At 39.1% G+C, this 17,086-nt stretch overlaps 2 protein-coding genes across 3 annotated transcripts in view; one reads left to right on the plus strand and one right to left on the minus strand.

Annotated features, from left to right (window-relative positions):
- Nucleotides 1-5,494: 5,494 nt before the first annotated feature.
- Nucleotides 5,495-16,028, plus strand: METTL21C (methyltransferase 21C, AARS1 lysine). Its single transcript, XM_042457738.1, has 5 exons — nt 5,495-5,612; nt 9,433-9,563; nt 10,498-10,637; nt 12,736-12,853; nt 14,260-16,028. The coding sequence occupies exons 2-5, from the start codon at nt 9,443-9,445 to the stop codon at nt 14,652-14,654; spliced, it is 774 nt and encodes a 257-aa protein (XP_042313672.1). The 5' UTR covers nt 5,495-5,612; nt 9,433-9,442; the 3' UTR covers nt 14,655-16,028.
- Nucleotides 15,899-17,086, minus strand: part of TPP2 (tripeptidyl peptidase 2) — a 57,412-nt gene continuing 56,224 nt past the window's right edge. For both annotated transcript variants that reach the window (XM_042457736.1, XM_042457735.1), the window contains 2 exons: nt 16,851-16,970; nt 15,899-16,594 (listed from right to left, as the gene is read on the minus strand). In XM_042457736.1, the coding sequence (XP_042313670.1) occupies nt 16,505-16,594; nt 16,851-16,970 (210 nt within the window). In that variant the 3' untranslated portion in view covers nt 15,899-16,504. The remainder of the gene's footprint in view (nt 16,595-16,850; nt 16,971-17,086) is intronic.

The following is a 17,086-nucleotide window of genomic DNA, read 5'->3' on the forward strand; positions in this document are numbered from 1 at the left end:
GTTCTCATTCATGGAAGGGATATCTTCCATCATTTACTAATGTGCTGCAAGAGAAAGATAGAGCTAGGCCCCAAGATGCACAAATGGCAAAAAAATTATGCAATTGCATCTGCAAACATATGCACAATTTCTTAGCCGAATGGACGCATGAGAATCCATTTGAAGAGCAGATTAATGTAGGCTGCAATCCAGAGCTGTCTCCACTATTAGACATGGAGGTGATCACTTCAGATAATAGACTTGATGTGTCCCAATAGTCATTTGCATTGTTAATATTGTGTTTTTACTGACAAAGATGGAGGAGGAGCTGCAGGATTTTTCTGCCTTCTCTGCTGAAATGATTTGCTTGAGTTTGGGTGCCATATACCTTGCTGGGATCTATCAAGGGAAGCACTATTTGATCATCTGCCTCGGGCAACAAAAGTCTTGGGCTGGCCCTACTTCAGTCCTACACACCAGCCGGATATTTTGGACTAAAATTTCCAACATCTAATTCAAAACATCTGGGAAGAAATTAAACACACTTGACTGGGATTATGTCCCCTTTAAGACAGCTGGACTTCCATCTAAGCAGATTTACATAGGAGTGTGTTGTTAAACACTGTGTGAGTCAAGTCAAACTGCTTTTCTGGCCAACCTTATGAGAGATGCCAGGCAGACTTTAAATCTCCATACACATTACTAGTATTTTCCAGAACACAGAGCTGTTGCCCGTTACATTCCTTACATAGTATGCCTGTGCTGTGTTACTAACCTCATGCACAAATAAGTTGACAATGTGAGTTTTGCCAAAGTCTGACCTAATACTCCCGGGGCTTCTTTCCTAATGTGCCCCTATCATAACCTCTGACAAAATGTGCTCCACAAAAGCAAAGTTTTTATTGCCAGCAATGCAATTAAGTGAAATATATATAGTGGGCCCTCTTTATCCGCTGCAGTTTCGACCCCTGTAGATACCAAAATCCATGTATGCTCAAGTCCCATAATGTACAATAGTATAGCAAATGGTATCTCTTATATCAGTGGTTCTAAAACAGCGGGGAAGGGTGGGACACAAGAGTTGTTCACAGGGGAAGCAAGACTTAGAGATCCTCCTATTCCTAAACTTTTTTATGGGTAAAATTTACACATGCCTTAGGTTACATATTGCATTTACTTAAATAAAACTGTTCTAATTTGAATGATGTTATTTCCATATAAAACATTCAAATATGAATATACATGAATGTGTGAATGAAAATAAATAAATAAATAAATAAAATATTTTTTATTCATATACTATGTGGACATAAAGGGGGAGGGCAAGGGTAAAAGGTTTGAGCATCACTGCCTTATATAAAATGGCAAAATCAAGATTTGGTTTTTGGATTTTTTTAGGAGGAGGTGGAATTTTTCAAGTCATGGATGGTTGAATCTGTAGATGCAGAATCCATGGATACGGAAGGCCAACTGTATTTAGGATTTATTTTTAAATTAAAAATAAACAGACACTGCCAGTAGAGTCTTATCAACTGGTTTCTAAGGTTCAAATGTCTCCCATGTTCAGATTGGAACATATCTTTTCAGATTGTGGATCTTTTCTGGGGAGTGGATTATCTGGAGCTGCTTCCTTGTTATACATTTTTGTAGTATTTCTATTCTATAGTATTGGTATGCTGAAGTCTGGACTTCCTATGCTGATCTTTTGTAGAGTAATGAGTGGGTAAGCCAGACACATTGTGAGGGAGATGATGTGGGGATTTTGTATGATGTTATGAATCTAGTAGACTCTTCCGGAATTGGACACAGAGGCAACTTTCAATTGCTTCGAGGTTTATATCTTTATATTGTATGGCTGATTTCCTTTTAAATTGTGTGATACACACTCTTTGTAGGTGTCTCAGCAATATAAAAAATGAATAAGAACAGGAGACACAAATAAATTAAAGGTGACCACAATTATACCCTATTTTAAAGCGAATTTTAAAGATAGGGAAATCTCCCAAAAATGTTACGGGGGGAGGCGTAGAAGAAGAGAGATACAGTGAAAACTGACTGATGGCCAAAGGTAGAAGCGGACACTGTTGTTAAGCAAGTGTGAAACGTACAACTCAAAGGCTGAACAGTGAAATAACACTGGACAGGTTGACACTCAGGGTGCGGGAAGGAACAGGCAAATAGACATTTAGGGAGACACACAAGAGGTGGAAGATGCATGTAGAGAGGCAAGCTGCCACTCACCTGGCTGGGTGAGTTCACAGTTGCAAAGGTCAAATATACTCAGCTGGAACTGCTGAACCTCTGTGTAGTAACTCTTACCAGGAAGTCTGCGCACAACTATATGTGATAGATGAAACATGTAGCGGCCGGTTTCTTTGAGAATGTGACTCTCTGTAATTCCAAACATGGCACACACTCTCCTCAGATCCTGTTCTTGCTGCAGGTGGTCTCTGGGGATATGACTTGAAAGCACAAGAAGTTCAATACATGTGCTGAACCTATCACGTCTGAGTGCAATCGCTGCTGGGATCTGAGACTGCCTGGGAATTTCACATATGCTGCCTTGAGTTCTGGGATTGAAAGCTGGCAGGCTAGATGATTAATATTATTTATGACATTTATGCACCCCCAAACATCAGCTGCTACATTCTTTACTCAAAGTGGTCAAGACAAATACATAATGTAATAAAATCAGAACTTCTCATCAGAAGTAAACTAAAAGACGTTAAGCTGACTGTAACCAGAAGCAAATAGTTAAGCCCAGAAACAGATCTTTTCAGTATAAACAATTATTATCTTTAAAAGCAGTCTCAGAGGGTAAAACTGAGGATTGCCAGAAAACAGTTTAGCTTAAAGGCCCTGAAGAAACTAGGCAACCAATGCTGCTTCCAAGGAAGTTCTTAAAGTTTGTTTGAATTTGGTATAGCAAACCTTCCCCAAGTGATCAAACCATGAAGGCTGCAACATTAATGCAGTTTGACACTGCTACAACTGCAATGGGCTCCATGCTATGGAATTCTGGAATTTGTAGGGTTTTTTAATAAGATAATTAGCTTTCTCTGTCAGAGCTCTTGTGCCACGACAACAGTTTGAGGCCCGGGTGCTGCATGATGGGGTGAGCTCCCATCACTAGTCCCAGCTTCTGCCAACCTAGCACTTCAGAAGCATGCAAATGTAAGTAGATAAATAGGTACCACTCTGGTGGGAAGGTAAACAGCATTCTGTGCAATTATGCTGGCCACATGATCTCAGAGGAGTCTTTGACAATGCTGGCTCTTTGGCTTAGTAACGATGAGCATCGCCCTCTATGGTCAGATAGGACTTGACCACCTTATCAATGGGGAATACAGTTGGCCCTTCTTATACACAGATTTTTTATACACGGATTCAAGCATACACGGTTTGAAAATGTTCAAAAAAAAGTATAAATTTCAAATATCAAACCTTGATGTTCCATTTTTTAATAAGGGACACAATTTTGCTATGTCATTATATTTAATGGGACTTGAGCATACACAGATTTTGTTATACACAGGGGATCTTGGAACCAAACCCCAGCCTATAACAAGGCTGTACCTTTACCTTTATATCAGTTCTGAACCCAGAATTCCAAAGGCAGGTTCCAAATTAGTTGATTTTATTTGCAACAAGAAGAGGAAATTAACTTTCATTCAGAAATACTCATTCTCTGAATAAGACACACATACAAGAGCTAACAATGTAAAAAGTGGTAGCTTGATAACAATTCAGAGGTAGGCAATATGTTACCAGTTCCAGAGATGGCTCTCGGACTTAAAATTAACCAGAGAAGTAATACTCTGAAAATGTTTAGGGACGTGGTTTCAGGAATAAAGTGTGGCAAGGGAGACTGATCAAGGAGATTAAAGGCTATAGAGTGGATAGTTCCTCGATTGCTACCTTGAAGTGAGTTGGCTAACAATACTGAGGAGTCTAGCTGAAATTCAACATACTGCCTGCCTAGTTTCAATGGAGACTGAATTAGAATGGCCAAATCAGCTTTATATAAGGTAAACTGGCTCTTTGGGCAGTTTCTCAGGAATTTTGAATGCATTTTTCCAGAAAAAAGAATGGCCAGAGATGTGGAAATGACAGGCGAATAAATGCAAGCATCTTAAACAAAGAAGTGTCATCTCCAGATGGTAGCGCACTTTGATTTCCAACTTTCCTAGCAGATACTTGGCACCTTCCCATCATCATACTCCTATGTGAAGGGATTATGCAGATTCCAGCCTCAAAGGGTCTATCCTGTCTACGTGTGCTAACGCTGTCAAACCAAGTCTACCAGATTCTCATATTTGGGCAAGCTATCTCCTAACATTGGGGCGTCCTTCCATGGCTATGTGACCAAACATCCCTCTTAAAACTGAGTTAATATGAAAGATCAGCTAATGGAGATGGAAGGCTGGCCTGTGTCATAACAATTTTCACAGAAAATGGGCACATGCCTCTTCTATGTTGTTCATCACACTAGCCAGATCCCGCAGGAAGAAAGGAGTTAAACACGATTTAAATTACATTTGAATTTAAACAAAACTTGCAAATTCAGGGGGTTTATCATACCGAGTCGCTTCTAAAACAAAATAATGTGAAGTTAACCTGCAGTTATAGTGGAGAAAAGTGGGAGCTTTTTACTTTCGGGATGTTCTGAAGGTAAAAAGCTGCCATTTTTCTCCGCTTTAATTGCAGTTTAACTTCGCGTTATTTCACGTTAACTGCGACGTCATGTGATAAACCTCAGGCATGTCTGGGTTTTTGTTGCTTTAAATTGTGTTTAAATCCCGTTTGCCCACGGGATCTTGCTAGTGTAAACTCCATAAATATATAAAAACTTAACTTGGAAGCTAGTAATGGTTGGTGACAAAAACTTTTAAACTCATAGCCTCATAAATAGAAATGTTTTTGAAGCACAACCAAAAACAAACGTCTGTTCCCTCCATACACTTAAAGTTATACATCTGTGCAGGTAAGTCTATTAGCAGCAAATAGTATGATGGAATATACAAGCTCTATTTACAATAATGTGAGTTTGTTGCACTGTTGCTGTTGTATACGTTCATGTTACAGCTGCCCTAAGATGAACTTATCACAGGGTTTTCTGGGGCTGAGAGTGTGTGACTCATCTAAGGTCACCCAGTGAGTTTTCATGGCTGAAGGGAACTTGAACCCTGGTCTCCAAAGTCGTTGTCTGATTCTCAAACCACTACAGTATGCTGGCTCTCACTGCACTGCTACTGGCTGTTAATTTTGCTATGGATTTAAATTCCCCTCTAGTACGCACATTACAAGTTAAGGGTGTGCTTTTTTTAATTGCAAGACAGTTTTTATTTGCTTGTTCAATTTAAAATATCAGAATTAAGGTAATTTAAGTTATTCTCACTAATTTGCATGCAGCGTGGGAATCTCAGCTAGAACCCTCTCTAGTTTGATAGGGTTCCCCCCCTCCACTTTAAATCCCTAAATGGTTTGAAACCCGCCCCTCTTTCCCTGTTCCCATCCCACAGTTAAAATTTGCTAGCACACCTTCACTATAAAAAGACACCAAGCTGGCTGCTCAGAAATCCCACAGGCTTAGGATCTGGCTCCTTGGCAGTCTGGATTGATTCGCTTTCCAGGTAAATGATAATGCTAGCCTTTCTTGGGGCATGGTCACTAGCAAAGGGACAAGTGAATGAGCTGAGAGAGACGTAAGGGATGTGATGGGGCATTTTAGACTTCATGTTTATTTTTAATATGTATCTTGGAAAGGGGCACAACAGGTGGTTGTTAGGTCAAGCAAGATGGGAAGCAGACCAGGAGCGTAATCTCTCACCGCCAGTCATCTTAAATTCAAAGGGAGATTTTTCTGAGAGAGTCCTCTAAAAAGATTGAGGGGAAAGGGAAGATTCTCATCAAAATGGGCCCAGGACTAGGAAAATATAAAATGTCCAAAGGGCAAAGAAAAGCTGAGTGCGCTCACGGGTTCACATGCACATGACGGAAAAGAAAAAATAAATAAGAGAGACTGAATTTCAGGACTGGTGAGTTTTGGGCACGGTGCCCTGGGCACTCTGCCTGTATCAACCCCCTTGAAAGTCCTCTTCTGTAGCTCCTCATCATTTCAGCATGGCTTACCAGAAGGACTTCCCAGCACATTGTGCCCACAATCTGCCTTGTGTTTTCTTTCCTGTGTAATGTTCATGGGCAACTGAGAGGATGCTTTCTTGTCTTGTCCTTTTATCCTTGACATACATGGCAGTTTTGACTAAATATTTTTCAGTTCCTGGAATCAGTGAACAACTTATCTCTTCTTGCCTTCAGGTCTCTGCTGCGAAGTTCTTCAGTGGGTTACACTTGAACAGAATGCAATTAATTCGAACAAATTAGAAACTTCTCTTTGCAAAATGCAGAACGAAAGAAGAAAAATATCCTTCATAAAACAAAACAAAACATTAAAACTTTTCTTTGTCCAGTCTGGGGAGTGATTATAGTAGTAAGGAATGTAAGGCATTATGGAAGCAGCTTGGGTGTTTATACCAGAGGAACAGATTTGTTACACAGTCTTTTGTAGCAAAAAAATAGTCCTTTGCCGTATGAGAAAAGACCAGTTTTTGTTGTGAGATAAGCTTTTGAGGACATCTAGTGGTCACTGTATGAATGAGATTCAAGGTGACTGGATATCATTCTTTGATGGCCTTTGTAATTTTTGTTCATCACTCAGTATCCTGGAATCATGTAAATATTCTAGAAATGTAAAGAGTTACTTTAAATATAGACTTCCTTATGTAAATAGTAAAACTTTGTTTCTGCAAAAAAAAATATGGGTAGAGGAAACTTGGTGCACAACATAGTGTTTTCCTTTTTAAAAAATTGGCCAAGTTTAGGTGTGGTTAGAGTTATGGACTGGGACCTGGGAAAATCCATGATCATGTCCTCACTGCGCAATGGCACTCTATGGCTTATCATGGGCCAATTGTTCTCTTTTAGCTTAGCCTACCTCATAGGATTGGTGTGAAAACAGAGAGGACCGCTTTGAGCTCATTGGAATTAAGACAATGTAGTAAAAGGTAGAGAGCTAGTGTGGTCTTGTGGTTTGAGTGCTGGACTAGGCCACTGGGAGACCAGGGTTTGACTCCCCCCTGAGCCACAGAAACCCACTGGATGGTCTTAGATAAGTCACATACTCATGTTCAGAGGGAGGCAAAGGTAAACCCCTGTCCTTGGATAGCAAGTCCATGGATACTGAGGTCCCACTGTACCCTAGTTGCAGCGAGGAAAGAACTAGAGAAGATATTAAAGAGCAAAGATATACTACTGAGTACTAAAGTTAGAATCATCCAAGACATGGTATTCCCCATCACTATGTATGGTTGTGAGAACTGGACAGTGAAAAAAGTAGATAAAAAGGGAAATCAAATCATTTGAGATGTGGTGCTGGAGAAGAGTGCTGAGCAAAAAGACAAACAGTAAATATCCCTAGAAGCCAAGATGATCAAATTGAGGCTGTCATACTTTGGCCAAGGCATGACTCATTAGAAGAGACATTAATGCTGGGAAAGGTTGAGGGTAGTAGAAAGAGACGAAGACCGCATGCCAGATGGATGGATTTACCGTATACTCAACTATAAGTTGACTTCATGTTTAACTTGAAGGCAGGTTTTGGGGCCAAAATTATGGATTTTGATCTGACCCATGGATAAACTGAGGGTAAAACTTAAAGGCACATAACAAATGTGTTTTTACACCTTTTTTAAATGAACAACTTGGTATTAGGAGTGAGTCATGAGGGGGGCAGGTTTGTTGATGACACTGAATTATTTAGGATGATGAGAATAAATGGACTGTGAAGAGCTTGTACAAATGTGGCAAATATGATTATTATGGGACTCAGAGCAAGTGGTGTAACAGAAATTTAACCCTTTCTTATACTGCTACGGTCTAGAGCAAAATAAGGTAGTGGTGGGAAGAATTCCTCATTGCTGTTAACTGAAGATTTCTCTAGAATACAAATCCTACAGACTACAGGTTCTTACTTATCCTGCCCATAAGTTCTGTATTTTTCAGAGAGAAGAGATGGGTAGGTGGGTGGATGGATGGGAATCAACTCTCTTCCCACATTGTGTCTGATCTAAATTGTGTCCATATGGCTACTATTAACTTCTTTACCACCCTCCACAGAAGTAATAATGGCTCTCAATGGTCTCTTTAATTTATTTTTAATATTTGTAGCTGAGGTGGCAATGTGTGGTTGCAACTCCCAGCAATCATCGCTGCTGCTAGGACTTAAGAGTTCAGCAATATCTGAAGTGTGGCATGATTCCAACCATTGGTGTACACCCTGCTCTTAAATTGTTGACAAACATTGTCATTCATGTGGTTTGGAAATACAAAAACAGGAAGGTGTTGTGTTTCCCATTATATTCCTGTGAAACACAGGCATGCAAAGAAAAATCTTATAAAATGGCAGGAGGGAATAACTGCTAGGGATTGGGAACAGCTTTGCTTTTGATGGGACATTGAAGGGTCATACACATTCCCACCACGGTGTGGAGTGTGCTCTGCACCTTGATTTTTTACTTCAAAAAATTCCTGCCTTGATAGTGTAGAACTACATTTTCCTCATCACTGGTCATTGAAAATAATATTGGAAGCTACCCTAAATTTCTGTCTATATTACATAAAAGAGAAACTTAAACATACATATAGAGCAGACAAATCTACAATCAAACTGTTAGTACAGTTGACAAGACAAGACTCACCCAGGGAAGCTGCATGGAAAAGGGATACTCTGTCCAAAAGCAGGTCACAGACCAATGCTATTTCTGCAACCATCTACTCACCAGAAGCACATCGAGTGCAATTATAATAATCAAAGAGAGGGTACACTTTCCAAAAACACGTATTTGGCAGCATAGTATAATGGTCAGAGATCTCAGTGTTGGTTTCAGCATTGGTCAGACCACCTCATATGAATTTAAACACATCACTCATCTTTATCAATCAATCAATCATGTCATTCCCCAAGACTGGGAATCAAGGTGGCTCACAGAAAACATTGTGAGCTTACAAAGGGCTTTTGAGAAAAACAGAAAAATATGGGTGTAATAAATGAACAGAACTTACCATCTCTAAAGGATTTCACTGCAAAGGTCTTAGCGCAAGATGGTTTGTTTTTCTCCTGGAGGCAATCGACATTTTGTCACTGGCGTTCAACATCTGTGGTCTAAATCCAGTGGAACTTTCTTCCTCTTTATCTGGAATATATTTGCAGTGGACAGCAGATGGTAGTTGTGATGATCAGAAATTGCCTTTCCTACTTCTCTTGGATTCTGACATTGGATCTTGCCTGGTATTTTCCACAAAGGGTAAACAAAGACATACAACAGATAAAAGAATGATAGACTGCTGTTCAAATACACAGGGAACCACCTTATAGTTTCATTGTTCCTTCTACAGTATTCCTGGTATGATTTCTACACAGCACCAGTTGATCCTTGAGCGAGCACAAAGAATAATGGAAAAGGAAAAACTGCTTGAAGATAAACCTGAATTTGAGGACAGCAACTATTCTCTAGCATCTGAATCAGGTAGCCCTTTGAAACATGTATACATATGTCTACAAAGGGGTATAATTCAGAGATACAGCTGTGTTAGTCTGTATTGTCAGTGTGCAACGGGATTTTATAATACCTTTGAGACTAACTGTGCAAAAGAAGTTGTAGCAGATGCTTTCGTAGACTTGGTTTACTTCCTCAGATGCACAAGGAGGTAGACAAAGTTCTAAAACACACTGCAAAAGTAATCAAGTTTGAGAACACTTTACCTGCCTTGGCTCAATACTAGGGAATTCTGGGAACTGTAGTTTTATGAGAGATTTAGCCTTCTCTGTCAGACAGCTCTGGTGCCACAATAAACTACAGTTCCTAGGATTCTCTAGCGTTGAGCCAGGGCAATTAATGCCGCTTCAAACTGGGTTATTTCTGCTGTGTGTTTTGGATCTAAATCTCCAAAAGCTTGTGCTACAACTTCTTTCACACAGTTAGTCTCAAAGGTGCTACAGGATTCCTTTGCAGACACACCTGCAAACTTCATTCTAAAATATTTGTTTTAAAGTAGCCTGACTTGACACCCCACCCCAAAAAAGTTTAAAAAGCTGATTTGTAATTGCATGAATTAAGATGTAAAGTGGGAACGTTTAGCCCCTTTCACCATGGTAATTATATATTTTAAATAGTTGTTTGTAAAAACCTTATGGGATTTAGAATCTCAGCTAATGCATGCTGACAACTGTGGATAGAATTGCTAAATCAAAGTTAATTCCCTAATCCTATTTATTTAAAAATAACCGTTTTGCTACAATCTGATATCCACTTACCTGGGGTTAATCCTCAGTGAATTGAAGGGGACCCTCTTCTGAGTAAGCATTTCTGATGTAGTTATTTTTGGCACATTTTAAAAAAACATTGACAGTTAAAGAATTCTTCCATTCACTAGATGACTTGTTTACCATCTCTCCTACAGGGCCACGTGTGTTCCAAATATTGCAGAAATGGGTTCCAAGGGCCTCTTATTACTTTGACAAAGAACATTATTGTTACGCTGGCCACCAGATCATCATTCATGAATCCATCGAAAGCCTCGGAGCCGTAGTATGGCCTGGTGTAAGTAACTAACCAGGAGTTATTTTGTGCAGTCTATTCTCATCTAATCCTCTGAACTCTTTGCACCCACATACATCCCACAAAAATATACAGTTGCTGTAGGGGTGCCTGCCTTTATCATGTTTTATGGACCATACATAGTTGCTAAACAGGTTCTTGGCAATAGCTACACCATGGCAGGCCTGGGGATACCTGACATCCAGATGTTTTTGGAATAATGCTGCCAATATTTCTCACCTTGGCAAGGTTAGTTAGGGTTGATAGGAGCTACAGTCCAACATCATCTGGAGGGCTTGAATCTTGCATTATATGCTGCATTGGTCATTGAAATATAAGCTTTAATTCTTAAAAGTTATGTGCCTGCATAGGCTGTACCTTTTGATAACAGAGAAACCAAGTGAACCATCCCATCAGGATTAATTTCTTCTCGGGAAAGAGACTGGCTCTGTCAATTAATTTATCTTCATATATCTTTCCCCTCATGGTCATTGCCATGTTGACCTCTCACTCAAAGCATTAAAATAATTTGGGGGCATTTGCCAGAGCCAAGGATCCCCATCCCCTTCTTCTCTTTCCCTCTACACTCTGTGCACTGACCATCACATATTCTGCCCCTCCTCAACTACATCCAAGGATGATCATGCAAACTGAAAAGGCAGCTTCATTTCTATATGTATTTTCCAGAGTGAACTCAGCAACTCATTTCATACAAGCTGAAATTTGAATAGTGTGCCTAGAGTGCATCTGCCCCTGGATATCCCAATTTCTCCAAAAGCTTCTTCTACATTGCATTAATACAGAAAAGTTTGTTCAGGCCTCCTTGTGCTAACAAGTTACTTATCCCTTTTGAGGCTAGGCATGGAGCAGCACATCCCTAACTAATATGAGTAGCATTGTGTTACCTACTGTTAGATGACATACTCATCATATTGTAAGTGAAGCAGCAATACAATATTTCTCTTTCACCTATTTAATGCCCTACCCATATGTCTGAGGATTTCCCATTCTTCTAAGAAATGTTAATTTAATTCATCCAACAACAGCCATTTTCTTAAGACTGTGTGAAGAGTAAATGTATTAAGCTCAGAGTGCCAGATCCTTTTTCCACAAACAGGGCTGTTTCTACATACAGCTGTTTAGATCACAAACCACCCCAAAATCTCCCCAAACTGCATAAAAAGACAACAGTTTGCTCCCCTATCCTCACAAATCTCCCCAAAATTGGGGAGGGGGGGAGAGAATTGCCTGGAAATTAGCCAAAATAGTGGCCAGAAATGACATCACATCACTTCATGTGTGCTGAAATGTGCTGCTGTGGAAGGAATAATGGCCTCTGCCGTGTTTGCAGTTGCTCACCCCCAATTCAAAAGATGAAAAGAGTTCTACAAGGAGAGGCAATTCATCCCCTTTTTTGGCCAGGAAAACACAGAACAGAACAAAATAAAACAAAAAAGTAAGTCCCGGGAATCGAGATCTTTAGGGCCAAACAGCACCAGAAAAACAAGATTAATAAAGTGCTTTCTGGTGTGTCCTGTTTTGGCAAAGTATTTTTTTTCTTGTGAAGCACTTCCGATCGCCCCTTCTGAAAACAAATGCATTTTAAATATCTTGATTTTTGAACATTTCTTGGGTTGCAATAGCTAGTCATGCTTAAACGAATAAGCTGTTAGTCCTGGATAACTGGTGTGTGTTTTTTTTAAAGGATTGCTAGGAAGAAATCGGTCCAAATGGGTATGAATTAGACTTTTCTTACATTCTACAGCTTGGGATGGAGATTTCTGTTGCATTCAAAAGGCTTGATGAAAGTAACACTTTCATGTGTTGAAACTTGTTGCACCCCTCACCTTGACCATCCACCCATATGAGGCAGTTTCAGGGGGAAAAGTGTGCACAACTTTATGCACCTATTTTAAACTGTAAACAGCCCAAAGTGCACAAAACCAAAAAAATAGGAACAATAGGAAATGCAAACGTAAAATGTACAAATAGGTGTGCACATTAGAAAGAATGGGCATGAGGTTCCATGTGTCTCATCAGAACTCAATATGGAAGTTTAATTATAAATTAAAATCTTAACATTATTGATTGATTATTTTAGGCTCTTGCTTTGTGTCAGTACCTGGAATCAAATCAACAAGAAATCAACCTCAGAGATAAGAAGATACTTGAAATTGGAGCTGGAACAGGTCTGGTGTCCATTGTAGCGAGTATACTAGGTTGGTAATTTGTGTGTATGTGTATACACTCTCAGCTATGCTCAGAACTCAAGGCAATACAATACAATACAATCCCATATACATTCATTCACTCTTAACATTTGGCAGTGCTGTCTGCTTCCAGCTCTGGCCAGCTACTATAATTGTTTAGCCATCATCTAACCTTTCAGTTTCTTAGCGGGAATCACATATCTTCTGAACAGCTGAGTCAATGGCTAAGGATTGCTGATTTATAATCAGGGGGAGTCAAAACATTAGTCTACATTTGGTTTAGCTTCTCTCTCCATTCCCTATTTTGACAACAATGTTTGATTCAGACTTAGGTGGACAAACACACATTTTCCCCCCTGAAAACTTATTTGTTCTGAGATTTAATTTGATATCTCATTTGTCTGTGACTACACTGAGTGAGTATGGGGCAGTCCAAAGGAGACCTTGAACTCCCAGATACATGCAGCTTTGTCAACTTCAAGTTGCTGTTGAAACAAGAACCTATTTTACTCTTCTTAAATAAAACCACTTAAAAGATTATTTTGTTTCTTCTGTGCCTTCAAGTTAACCCTATCACTGGGTTTTCTTGGCAATTTATTCAGAGATTATCACTGCCTTCCTCTTAGGCTGAGAAAATATAAAGATAAAAGTATTTCCCATTGACAAGGTTGTCAAGTCATGTCCGACCATATTGACTGTACTCATCTCCGTTACTAAACCGAAGAGCCAGCGTTGTCAAAGATTACTTTGTGGGTCATGTGGCCAGCATGACAGCACAGAACGCTGTTTAACTTCCCACTGGAGTGGTACCTATTTATCTACTTGCATTTACATGCTTTGAACCACTAGGTTGGCTGAAGCTGGGACTAATGATGGGAGCTCACCCCATCATGTGGCACCCGGGCCTCAAACTGCCAACCTGTCGATCTTGTAATCAACATAGTCAGCATCTTAACTACTTGAGGCACCACATATATAATTTGCCCAAGGTATAATTTGTATACCTTGCCCAAAGTTAGCAACTCATTTGGGTATCCATGGCTGAGCAGGGATTCAAATCCTGGTCTCAGAGTTCTAATCCAACACTGAAGCCAATATAGGTTTACACAGACACAAAAATGCCAGCTGCCCAGGCTTGCAGTATTTTGCCTTAAAAGAACATGAATTTTTTTTAAAAAAATAAGTGAATTACTATTCTAAATTAAATCAGAGAACACTTAGCATAATTTTATCCTACAATAGTTTAATTTAAAGAATAACTCTTACAAGAGGCTGCTTCCATCTGCAATGGGCAGAGACCCTAAGCATCTACTAATTAGAGTAAAGACAGCAATATGGAAATGATAACCAAACAGAGCACCATGTTCTTATCAAGGCAGACTACAAAGAGTAAAAGCTCTTTTGTTCTCTTTCAGGTGCTTTTGTTACTGCTACTGACTTGCCTGAGGTACTTCAAAACCTGGAGTACAATATTTCAAAGAACACACAGAATATGAATGTTCACAAGCCTGAAGTAAGAAAGCTGGTTTGGGGAGAGAATCTCAATGAAGACTTCCCTAAAGCAACTCATCGTTACGATTTCATTGTGGCCACAGATGTTGTGTATCACCACACAGCTTTGGATACTCTTCTAGAGACAATAGGCTACTTGTGTCAGCCTGGGACAGTCTTGTTATGGGCAAACAAATTCAGATTCAGCACAGATTATGACTTTTTGGACAAAGTCAGCAATATATTTAATGTCACACAACTGGCAGAATTTCCAGAGTCAAACGTCAAATTGTTCAAAGGTACAATTCGAGAAAATTAAGATCTGGAAGAGTGTCAGAATCCTGAACGAGTAGCAGCCTAAAAGTTTTGATTGAGTGGTCATTTTAGACATTAACAGTCTCTGTTTTGTTAAGATCTGGAACACTGTAACCTTGTGGTAAACTTCCCCTCTTCAAGGAATGAGGGGATGAAGAACATTAAAACTTTCCCCAAAATCAGGTGTGCAACAGGTGTCCAATGAGCAGATTCTACCGGCCAATACTCATCCAACCCATCGCTCATGCAGTCTTTTAGCCAGACGATCACACAGGCATGTGCCTCTTCTTAACTAATACAATGATAACCACATTCTATTAGCACCCTCCTCCCATTTTCTCATAAAATTATAGGGCATGAAATCTTTCACCCCACTGCTGTTGCTCTAGCCACACCCTGCTCCTAGAAACAGAAGGGAGATTACTATTTTTAATTCTACAGTGAGTTCCCATGACAATAAAGAAACCCACCCTATTAACATCAAGGGGCTATAAGGTAATTAGTCAAGATACTAACACATAATTTCAGACTGTGTCATGAATGTGTGAAATCCTCCAACAGGGTTAAATGGGTAAACTCATTCATGATCATGGAGAACCTGTATTTTTTTTTTTCAGAATAAAACAATCAGCCTGCAAACAGAGCTGATTAGGCATAAGGAAATTTTTACTCAAGTGCATGAATGTGCATACAAAGCACAGTATGGCAGATCTGTGACCATCTATATAATATGTTCTAACTACTTTTTTTAAAAAGCCCTCAAGCTATTATTGAACCGCCGACTACTCCACAAATGGCATATGAACTAAATTCTTTCACCAACGTAATTTCTACACTGCTACAAATATAACATTTTTATTTGGCCTCCATGAAGTCACATATGCAACTAATGGTTTCCTCTCAATTTTCTCAAAATTTAACAGTAAAAGTTAATGCCTCCTTTATGTACTCTTGAGAAAGTAGGACAGGTCTCAGCTTTGTTACTTGCTTTATTATTTTAACAAAATTAAACCACTGAGTGCTCAGATTTTTGATACTGAAATTTGCACATTTATTCTGCAGTTTTACATTTTTTCAAACATTATTAACATGTATGTATAAGTTTTACAATACCTGATTAAGTGTTTACTGTCTAACACTTTATACATGTATCAGTTTACCCTGATACTCTGTATCGCATGGATAATTGAGAGTATCTCCAAGTTGAAGATATTGAAGAGCACCTTTGCACCAGCAATTCAGAATACATTTGCAGTGAGAGTGTGAAACTTTTATTATTATTTTTTTTAAAAAATTCAAAATGTAAACTCTTGCAAGTGGTACTGGTAATTAAGTTCCATTAATGTTAAGTCTAATAAATAAGGTTTTAGCTACTTTTGATGTAGCTTCATTCTTAAGGCCTTCATATACAATTGAAAACTTATGGTTAAACACATTAAAATCCTGCTTATTGTAAAAAGAACAGCTTATACAGGCTTGTGGTTAAAATTACAAACAGTTAGGAACCACATACACATGCAAGACGTTTTCCCACTTCCATTTCCTAATGCTTGGTGCTGGCCATTCCAAAACACCCATTGCCAGCAATGTGATGTTATACAACGGTTTTGTTCGTAGATTTTCATTTCATTTCTTGGATCACCAGGGACTACCCTGGGGAACTGCGTGTCAATCTATTGAGACACCCTGATGACAGGAGCCAATCTAGCACGCACGTATTGTAATCCCATCTCCTCCGATTAATACACACAATCAAAACATTCAATAATGGATGAAAACATGCATTCCAGTAAGATCACATTTTTATATCCAGTCAGTGTAACAACATCTCAAATTTATACGACAGCAGGTATTTCAAAACACACAATAATCAGGTGGATACATGACAGGAAGCCAATTTTCAGTGAAAGATACACAGTGAGTCCATCCAAGTAACTTCATTAACTAAAAAAACAAAACAATAAAAGTTATTGGCAAAAATTAGATTCTTTCATTTTAACAACTTGTGCTATTAAGTCAAGATCCACTAAAAAGTGGAATTCTAATCAACAGTATAAGCAAGAAATAAGCATATACATCTGATTCACTGTAGCTTTGGTGGTCCTATACAAATATGTGAAATGTAGTTTTGAAGTCCCTAACATGTTACTGAAATCTGCACACAGCATTGTTCCTGGAATGTGTAACAATGACTACCTACCTGTATACAATTCTTCAAGTTTTCTTTGGTGGGTTTCTCTTCTGCAAGTTTTGTTGCAAATTTGAGACCTCTGCCATACATTTTATTTACCAGTGCATGCTTATAGGCAAATGGTAAAACCTGCACAAGGTGGAAAAGAAAGGATTCAGTTTATGAATGTTCTTCTTAAGGCTGCAACGCTTACCTGCCTAATTTTTTTTAGACTTGGCAGAAGCAGTACAAGAACTACAAGCACA

Source organism: Sceloporus undulatus, chromosome 3, assembly GCF_019175285.1.
Source record: "Sceloporus undulatus isolate JIND9_A2432 ecotype Alabama chromosome 3, SceUnd_v1.1, whole genome shotgun sequence".
NCBI classification, from domain to species: Eukaryota; Metazoa; Chordata; class Lepidosauria; order Squamata; family Phrynosomatidae; genus Sceloporus; species Sceloporus undulatus.

Excerpts from the sequence above, each read along its gene's own strand:
- METTL21C (XM_042457738.1), top strand. The coding sequence starts at position 9,443 with ATGATTTCTACACAGCACCAGTTGATCCTTGAGCGAGCACAAAGAATA. Across the intron at positions 9,564-10,497 it reads TTCTCTAGCATCTGAATCAG|GGCCACGTGTGTTCCAAATA; the intron begins GTAGCCCTTTGA and ends TCTCTCCTACAG. Across the intron at positions 10,638-12,735 it reads GAGCCGTAGTATGGCCTGGT|GCTCTTGCTTTGTGTCAGTA; the intron begins GTAAGTAACTAA and ends TGATTATTTTAG.